The sequence below is a fragment of the Chionomys nivalis genome, chromosome 21, assembly GCF_950005125.1.
Source record: "Chionomys nivalis chromosome 21, mChiNiv1.1, whole genome shotgun sequence".
In the NCBI taxonomy this organism is placed as follows: domain Eukaryota; kingdom Metazoa; phylum Chordata; class Mammalia; order Rodentia; family Cricetidae; genus Chionomys; species Chionomys nivalis.
Genome location: NC_080106.1, coordinates 3,084,148 through 3,093,779, shown reverse-complemented (window position 1 = coordinate 3,093,779; position 9,632 = coordinate 3,084,148). Strand labels below are relative to the sequence as shown.

General features: G+C 53.3%; 1 protein-coding gene across 2 annotated transcripts; it reads right to left on the bottom strand.

Annotated features, from left to right (window-relative positions):
• Nucleotides 1–3,859: 3,859 nt before the first annotated feature.
• On the bottom strand, nucleotides 3,860–8,502 carry Irf2bp2 (interferon regulatory factor 2 binding protein 2). Of its 2 annotated transcripts, none has more exons than XM_057753962.1 (2): nucleotides 7,281–8,502; nucleotides 3,860–6,747 (listed from the first exon to the last, which is right to left on the bottom strand). In XM_057753962.1, exons 1-2 carry the CDS (start codon nucleotides 8,269–8,271, stop codon nucleotides 6,032–6,034), a joined length of 1,707 nt encoding a protein of 568 aa, XP_057609945.1. In that variant the 5' UTR covers nucleotides 8,272–8,502; the 3' UTR covers nucleotides 3,860–6,031. The 2 variants fall into 2 exon arrangements, with proteins under 2 accessions (XP_057609945.1, XP_057609946.1); XM_057753963.1 differs by having other exon boundaries at nucleotides 7,329–8,502.
• Nucleotides 8,503–9,632: the final 1,130 nt, after the last annotated feature.

Below are 9,632 nucleotides of genomic sequence, written 5' to 3'. Positions count from 1 at the left end.
TGCGCAGATGCAGCAGGACGAAGCCGCCGCTTTGATGCTCCGCCAAAAAGCATGGCCGTTGTACACTGCACAATGCATGCTTTGTGCGCATGCACGTCTGGCTGTGTTCCTGGGTCAGAGAGCTGCGGTGGCTCGGTATATAAATTCTAGGACACTCCGTTCTCCCGTGTGGGGAGCTTCAACTCTATTTTTCACACTCCTGTTAGGTAGGAAGCCACTGTGGGCCAACCTCTCTGCGGTGTCCTTGGCCCAGAGACGGGGGTCTTTCCACCGTTGGCTTCGACCCTAAGCTCACAAGTGGATCTAAATTGGGCTGTAGCTGGAGGTGCCTGCTTGGGGGTGTTAAAGGAATGATGGCGAACACCCATATGGTGCTTATTAGGAGAGTAGTGTCTCTAACGACTGTGACCCGCCTGTGAAATTCTGATTTCAGTTGAATATGGGGTACAATAAATCTTTATCTTTTATCTCTCAAAAGGCTAATTGAACCTTGTTGGCAGCACAAGTAACCAGATGGGGTAAACAGGTTCCAGTCTAGCGTCCCCACCCCAACCACCAGCAACCTTCCCCCCCACCCCCCCCCACCCCCGTAGCAACCCAATCCAGGATGGCTCGGAGGTGCTAACTCAGGTGGATCCCAGCAGTCCTTACTATGCTTTCTGCAGATCTCGATAGCATACTTGAAAAATCAAAGCGTAAAAGAACATAATTTGTGACTCACTTAAAAAAAAAAAAAACATACATTAAGGCCCTTAGCTGTGCTGAAATGCTGTTTCCGTTTTATTTTCCTGAAGACACAGCCACACATGTGCACAGTTCAGAAGACCCTGAGCTGCTGCAGGAAAGACGTTTTGTATGTGGCAGAGAAATCTGCAGTGACCTAAATATTTGCTAAGGTTGTTACCTACGTGCACGCCCAACAAAATTTGACTCCTCGGTGCCTGGTGAGCGTCTGAATGGTTAAAGCGGAGCTGCTGACTCCCTTAGAATTGCTAAGTAAGAGTGGTTGTGGGGTGAGATCTCCAGATTATGTAACAAGTTATTTTGCCCAAAATGTACACTATATTTAGAAATATTCAAATGTGGCGGTATTACACTATACAGGGTGTTTTAGCTCATGGTGGAGGAAATGCTGTGTGTGTTTACCATCTGGGTTCTGTAGCCCCATTCCAAGGCCAACCTGTACCTGGTGCTCGGATTTCTCACTGGGAGTTCTATCTTCTAGGTCTCTGGATCTAATCTAATGGAGGAAGAAAAAAACGCCAACTACCTGGAGGCATTCCCTCCAGAGGCGTGTTGTTTGAGCTGGTGAGTTACAGAGGACCAGCCTATGTTCTTCCCAGACTAGTACTGAAGGTGCTATCATTGAAGAAACTTATACAACCACAATAGCCATTTTTTTTTTCATTCAAAATAAAACACATTTTAACCAGGTGTGGTGTCATGTGCCTTTAATCTCATTGAGGAATTGAGGAAGCAGAGGGAGCCTGATCTACAAGCAAGCTATACAATGAAACTGTCTTAAAAGAACAGCCTTATGATACCGTGTCTAAATAATTCAGCATCATTATCTGTCTCCATGGTACTTTGGGCCCAATACCTTTCTTGTTGCATGTTTTCTATTGTTCAGTCCCACCAAGAGACACACAATGTTGTGATTTAAATACACACACACACACAAAAACAATTCTACAATTTTATAATTTTTTTTAAAGCTGTAATAAAGGAAAGTGGTCTTAAATCAGGTTGACATGGGGCAGGTGACATATTGATGGGTTAAAAAGTTAAAACCCAGGGCCTCGTGCACGTCAGGCAAGCACTCCAACGCCACAGACTCCTTCAGCCCTGTGTGTTTTCAATCATGATCAGCAGGGGAGTGTAATACCAAGTATGAATTTACCTGGGGGTTCAGAGATATCCATTGTTAATCCATAAACCCAGTGTTTCCAACTTCCTCTTTCTGAAATTATAAACTACATGTTTTATTTTTGTGTCTCAATGGAAGGGGTTTAGCTAGGCTGAAGATGCATGCTGCCCCCAGACACAGGAAGGAGGGACGTACATGGGTTGACAGTCTAGGAACCTTGCATTTCTGTTTGTACTTCCTACGTAATTCTGCTCCCGTGGGCCTACGCAGTAGCACAGTGTTAACCTCAGTCCTGGATCTAGAACCCTAGATGATGAAATGGGTATGAATTCCCTTCACAGAGCGTCTGGCCTTGGTCTATGACCAAGGAAGGGCATGTCTTCTCGTTTCCTATGAACAGAAGGCAAGCTGACGAGGGTGACTTGGGACAAATGGTAGCTACCCAAACTCAACGTTCAAGGATTCCATGCATACTTAGTCATCAGGAAGACGGGCACTTCACTCTTCACTGGTCAAATAAAAATAAGTTTATAAATCATATGCAAAAAGACCAAGTAATGGACACATGTCTCAGAACTAGGATTCCCAAATTCTTTAAACTCTTCTTCCTTCCCACATCGAGAATCTAAGTTAACTGAAAACACAGGATGTGATCCTTGACATTTGTCTATGGAAGGTGCTTCTAGAAGACTGTTAAGTGACTTCTGCAAGAGTATCACTAGCATTTCAAAGAAAAACAAAGTCAAGTTTAACCTTGCTATTGACCTCATCATTAAATGAAAAAGTCACTTTTATGGTTTTTGAAAAAAATGCATCCGGTGAAGAACTAGTGGCAAAAATTAAAAATATGTAGGACCCCCCCCAAAGATGTTGCTGATGTCATCTTAAAACGTACAACTCTGTATAGTCTAGCCTTGAACTTCCTATGGCAGGAGGCTTCCCAGTCATAGGTCAAGATATCAAAACATGTGCCCTGTGGGAATTCCATACTGCGTGGAGATGGGCGCCAGTTAAACACACCTGAGGCTTCCCACGAGGCTGGACCTCCCACTCCACTCCATGGCTTTCCCAGATGCAGACCCCAACCCCACTATCAGAGTGCTCTCTATGACCCAAGATGGTGGTTCTCACAAAATTCTTCAAAGGGCAGATCCAGGTCACAGACAGGTCAGTGTCCTTGGCATCTGCTCCCTCCAACCCCTCCTGGAGAGTGGCAGGCGCTCCAGCCAGTCATAAAGCAGGTGCATCCCAGATGACCTCTGCTTAGCTGTGCCCCTCCCACTGTCCTCTCCCTGGCTTCTTTCTCCTTTACCTCACTCTCCTGCAAACCCAACCGCCGCAGCCCCATGTGTCCTTCAGTCTAGCGAGTACTGACAGCCACCCTACTCTTGGTTTAAAAAATTAAAAAAGGCCTTGGAAAACGTTCAGTGCTCCCAATTTTATTTTTATTTAATGCTAAAAGAAAAAAAAGTACTGTAAATCTGACACATGACAGAACACAGGTGATATTTCCATAGCATGGTTTTAAAATATAATGTTGATAGCTAAGATTACACTTATTTCAGTAGACATGAGTTTCATCATATATAGAAAAATTATCACCTTCAACTTAAAAAAAAAGGAAAAAAAAAAGCAAAGGTTAAGAGGTGGCACACGTTCAAAATACTTGGTGGCCAGGAAGGAATATATAGAAAAGCTGTAAACCGTGTGTACGTTCTCGTAACGTCAGAGTGAGGCCACATGAAAGACACTAACCAGATCTGTTAAATTCTCTAATTTGTTAAAGCAAAGAGGGCCTGCTGCCAGCCCATCCCCTAATATTCTGAGCATGAAAATCAAGGCTGGAATAGTGCTGGGACTCTGACATCATCTATCCAGCTGTGGACAACATCCACAATGTCACCAAGGACGAGGAAAGATCATCCCAGGTCCCCAAGAGAACGGTTTGTGAGTAGGCCAGAGAAAGACTCCCCCCACCCCACCCCACCCCCTCCAGGACAACACTCTGGCTACGCAGTCTTCTGAAGGCCACCCCAGGCTGGGCAGATGCACACAGACCCTTAAACTCAAAGTGCACCCCCTTTTAAAACAGGTCAAGTTTTGTCTCCTTTGCCAGGAGCACAGAAACCACAGGTGGCTTCTTCCGCAGCTGGACAGATTTCCCCCATTCGGCAGGATGGTTCTTTATTCATGTTTTTGGAGAGCTTATCTGCGTTGAGATTGCAAAAGATACAGACAGCCGCGGCAAATTAGGTCAAATGACTAATCTAGTTGTAACATCGATGAGGTCAAATTCCAGTTTATAATAAAGTGCTTAGAGACACATTTATACTACAGACCATAATAGTTGGGTCCTTCACAAACGTCTTTACGGGCAGATGAAACTGACTCGTGTGTGTGTGTGTGTGTGTGTACATCCGCCTCAGAGACCAGTTGGATCTGAGTCACAGTAACGACGAACTGGTCTATCATGCAAGCCTGTCTGTAACATCACAATGACTGGTAACAAGAACCTGGAGGACGTGGCGCACTCACGACAAAACACAAGAAATACTGTATTTGGTTCAGGGTCACTGGTTTTTGAGCATTAGTAACTTGACTACTACTAAAGAAACCGCCTTTAAAAAGAAATAAAAAGACCAAGTAACTAGAAATGATCAAGCTGGTTAACCTGTTTTCAAATGAAAATAGAACAGAAAACAAAACAAAAACAAAACATGATTGAGCCTACAAGGCCAAGTTACAAACACCTGTGTGTTAGGGTTTAGGGTAGTGTTCCTGTTGACATTAAAACCAAAACAGTACAAAGAGGGGGGTAAACAACCCACAAAAACCAGCATCACCAAGGGGCGACCACTACTAACAACTAATGACCTGTTGTTTACATCAAAAAAACAATCACCTCACCAATGCCAAACAGTGATCAAAGAAATTAGTTTACAAAAGGCTTTGAGAATAGTGGGAGAGGTGGGGCTTGCTCATGTAAAACCCTTCCTGTTGGTAGCTTTCCCCAGTTTATCCTTCTTCCAGAACAGTTCTAGTGACTTAGTACTTCAGTCAGACCTAAGGGGGAAACCGCAGGCTCCCCCACTGATCTACGCCCACAGGCCCCTAACTGTCAATGCACACACCGCACTAAGCACCCAGTACAAACGGGTGTTGGTATCGTGACAACAGCAATGGCCGCAAGAACAGGACAGGTAAACGAAAGGAACAAACCAGAACAGAACACAGAACAGCAGTGAAACCGATCCCACGAGTTCACCTGGCCTGCAGCAGTCAAGGGCCCTGGCATGCTGGGAAAGGCTGCATGGCTGCAGATCAACAGCAGCAAGGCCATCTTTGCACACCACCCTTTACCACGCAACTCTTCCCACAGCTGGAAAACACCAGTGGGGCAACCGAGGAGCATGCAGCCTTGAGAGCTTACAACTGGTCACGTGGGCAAAGTGAACATGGGTCAACTTGCCTTCAGTAAAAAAACAAAAAAACAAACAAACCGAAAACCTCCCAAACACAATCCTGCAGACATTTCAGCAGCACCTGTGACTATCAATATTGCAAGAACCGAACCATCAACAAGACAGGATTCGCACCCCGCTTCCCCACCAAGAGGACCTGCGAGGTGGGAGGCATCTCCGAGGGGCATGCCCTTCTGGTAAAAGGTGCCCTCTTTTCTCTCACTCCCTTCCTTCTCCAACTGACCTCCAGCCTGCAAGGGGCCAGCAATGAGGAATGACAAGACAGACAGTAAGGCAATCTTACAACGTCAGAAAAATGTATTTGGCTTTTTTTTTCTTTTTTAAAATAAGTGCATACAAATACGGCTAGAAGCATTTGTTTGCCAAGTGCTCTTTAAAAAAAAAAAAAAAAAAAAGCAGCCAAGTCGCAGCCTACATAGAACGGCAACTGTCACCAGGATAGTCAAGCAGACAGCCTAATAACGTTAACAAAAGAAGAAAATGCCTTTTAAAGTACATACCTTTTGTCGTCAAAAAAAATATAAACACAATGTATTCAAAAAATCAAAATTATACAGCCATGTTTATGAAGTCTACATTTCCCTTGTCTTGGATATATATATATATATTTATATATATATGGAGACTTATTTACAGTTCAAGAAGTTTAAGGGTAACCGTGGGCTTTCCTGATGGCAGAAAGTCACGAGTCTCTCTCTTTCTTCACTTTCACATCTCCGGCGAGGATGGTGGCAATCTCTCCTTGCATGAAGGCCCAGGGGACATTGGAGCCCACCAGAGGGCACTTCTCCCCGCTTGGACAATAGACCTCTCCACTAGCGCCCTGCTGTTTAATGCTTTGTCTGGAGCAAGGGAAACAGAACTTGTGCGAAGGGACAGACGGGCACTGCACAAAGTGGGTATCCTCCAGCCGCTCGTGGCAGAGGGTGCAGCACAGGGGGGCGCTGGCTGCTAGAGAGGAGTCTGGGAGGCTGGCAGGGTGCACCGGCTCCAGTCCTCCTGAGCTGCCAGTGGCCTGGCCCCCCACCTCTCTGGGGCCGAGCCTTCTTTGGTTCACAGAGGAGGGAGAGGAAGGGCTGCTGCTGTTCCTCCGGCTGGTGGAGTGAACCTGGGTGGCATCTTTCGAGGCGTGACTGCCCCCGGCATTGTCTGCTACTAAAATCAGGGCTGCCATGGGGGACTGGCCGTTCTGAGCCGCTTCGGGCGGTGTGGTCCGGTTGGAATGAGGAGAGGCAGTAGGGGGTGGTGGAGACACAAAGGAGGATGTAGGGGTGATGGGGATCTTGAGCCCTTCTGTGGAAGTGGACAGCCAAGGCTGAGCCTCGCCATTGATCTTAGGGGGCCCGACTTCCCCTTCCGGTTCTGGAGAAGGCTTCCTTTTCCTTGCTGTTCTTGCAACTGAATAGAGACGGGCATGGAAGAAAAGGAAAATTAACGGAAATGCACCCACAGAGACATTTCCCCTCTCCCAAAACACACCTCGTACACAAGTTCTGCACGCGGCTTCTAACACTCCCTCTAGTAAGGGGCTTGGAGCCTGCACACCACTTCCAAGTGAAGCCAAGTCATGAGAGCCTCCCTGAAAGGTTCCAACCTCGAACCGGCGCATGTGACTGCTAACGTCCCCTGCAGGTTAAAGGGTGACTGCTGCCCTCATGCTCCCATCCAAGAATGTGCTGGGGAAGGAAAACGCCGTGTCTCTCTGCCTATCAGCCCGCTCTGACTCATCCCTGTTGTGCTGGTTCAGCAAAGGAACCACGTTGCCACTCAGCGCTGGTTCAGCCTTAGGTCGACCAGGAAGTTGGCTGTTTGTTGTTTCTGGGCTAAGGCAAAACCGTGCAAGAGTGGCTCCCTCAGGACACACGCGTGCTCACTGTCTCCAGCCTCCACGCCCTCGACCCCTTCTCCCCTCGCCCCACAGCCGCCCCTACCTGCTTTAGACCCGCTGGCCCCGTTGGCCTCGAAACCCAACAACCTGCCTGCAGTCAGGGCCGGCTCCTTCTTGAACTTGCTCTCGAAGGGCCCCGAGTGGCCGTGCTGGTGCAGCGCCAGTAGCGTGTCGCGCACCGTCTTAGGCCTGCTGGCCCAGTCCTGCTCCCCGGGTGCTCGACCCTTGCCTGCACCGTCGGCGCCGAGCTCGCTCGCCCCGGGCGCGCCGGATAAGCTGTCGGCCGGGCTCCGGTGCGCGGGCTGCGCCTTCTCCTTGCTCGGCTCACGCGCCTCGTGCTCCGCCGCGCCCGACACCGAGGCCGGTCGTTTGTGGGTGCCCAGCTCGGTGGGCTGAGCGCCCAGGCCCGATGTCCCGCTCACCGCGGCCAGGGTGGCCGCGGCACGGCCGCTCAGCCCCAGCGCGGCGGAGCCGTTCACCAGAGGCACCAGGGTGGGCGGCACGGCGTGTGCCCGCCGCGGATTCGGGCTCTGGCGATTCAGCTCGGGCGGCTCCTCCAGCTTGGAGAAGCCGTTGGGCACCAGGATGCCGTTGGCCGGCGCCGGCTGAGGCGCGGCCGACTGCGGGAGGCCTGCACTCGCACGCGTGCCGAAGTCGGAGGCCAGGCGCGAGGCCCGATCCGGGGCCAGCGGGTAGCGCTCCATGGCCTGAGCGCGCGCGGCCTCGGCGCCCGCGTGGCCCAGCTGCGGCGGCGGCTGCAGCAGAAGGTCCTTGGCCGACAGCGGCGGAGGCTTGGCGGTCGAGGGTTGCGCACCGGTCGGGGAGCGGCCCTCGGAGAAGCAGCCGTGAGCACGCTTCAGCTGGCGCGCCGTCTCGATGACGAACTCCACGCGGTCGGCGCCCTCGTAGTTGACGCAGCCGCGGCACACGGGCTCCGTGAAGTCCCAGATCATGGCCCAGGGCATGCGGGGCAGGTCACACAGGTAGCACGACTGGCGCCGGGACGCGGCCGCCACCGCCACCGCCGCGGCCATGTCCGCACAGCCCGCTGCGCCGCAGGAGGAGCCGGGCGAGGAGGGGACGCCGCCGCCCCCTACGGGCCCCGTGCGCGCGCGCCGGCCGGCCCAAGCCCGCGTCTGCGCGACTAGCGGCGGCGGCGGCCGCAGGCGAGGAGGCGGCGGCGGCAGAGCCCGGGCCGGCGCGGCGCCCGCACGGCGCCCCCGGGGCACGAGGGGCGGCGGGCGCGCGGCGGGGCGCGGCTGCAGGTCCCCACGGGCGGCGGGGCGGCGCGGCGTGCGCGGGGGCGGCGGCTCGGCCGGGGCCGCGGGCTCGGGCCTCCAGACCGGGGCGAAGACGGGCCGCGAGCGCAGCAGGTCGCGGTGGCGCCGGGCGCGCAGAGCCGCGCGGGGGACGGGGGACGCGGGGCAGCCGCCGGGGCAGCTCAGCCCGAGCGGCGGGACATGCCGCGCACGGCGGCGGCGGCGTGCAGCTCGGTCCTAGGCCCCGGCGCGGCCGCTGCACGACACCCGGTGCAGCTCAGCTCCTACGTCGCTGCTTTCGCTGCTGCTACCGCCGCGGCCGCTCCACTTCTACAGACTTGATTCTTCGACAGCTCCGCACGGCGCCTGCGCGGCCCCCTCCCTCCCTGGCGCGCGCGGCCCCGTGCGCCCGCCCTCCCTCCGCGCTCTCGCGCGCGCCGCCCTGGATTCTTCCCTTTCTCGATCGCGTGCGCGCAGGGACTGGAACGCCGCACGAGTTCGCGCGGCCTTGGCGCTGCAGGTGTGCGCTCACCCGTGGGGGGTCGGGTCCCGACCCCCGCCTACCCAGCCAGGATGCCCCACCCCGTGACCATGTCCTTTTGATTAAATCGTGCAAACTGTTTTATTTTCCACGCAATGTCACTTTGTCGTTTGTTTATTGGCAGCTTCCCGGGCATGGGATTTCGAGCATAGGAAGGCGCACTTTGGACTTTTTCTGAGTCTCACTTGGCCAAAGCTGAGCGCGCGCGCGCAATCAGCACGCTCTGCCCTGCTTTGGTCGAGGAAGCAACACACGGTCTCTGCCCCTTTAAGTTTCACAAACTCCGGATGGCGGCCTGGTTCGCTCAGGCAGACCGGGTCTCCTTTGCGCGCGCACCGAAGAGATGGTGCACAACTCAAGCTCATCAGGGCCCTGGGCGCCGCCGCCCCAGCGTCTTATGTAGGTCCGCGCGGTAAGCGCGTGACGTGGACAAGGGACGCCGCCACTGCGCAGTCTCCGCACCGACGTGCCCAGCGCCGGGGGCCCTGAGGCCGAGCCGAGCTGGTGCACATTCCAGGGAGCTGGGCTCTGCAGAGCGCCGCGTCACTGCGCAAGCCCCGCCCCCGGACTCTGGCTTGCAGGCCCTGCACCCCCC

What these genes read in the sequence shown, in the direction of transcription:
- Irf2bp2 (XM_057753962.1), bottom strand. Translation starts at nt 8,271, where the DNA reads ATGGCCGCGGCGGTGGCGGTGGCGGCCGCGTCCCGGCGCCAGTCGTGC. An exon ending in GGCCAGCGGGTCTAAAGCAG is followed by an intron (nt 6,748 to 7,280) that starts GTAGGGGCGGCT and finishes GTCTCTATTCAG; the next exon opens with TTGCAAGAACAGCAAGGAAA.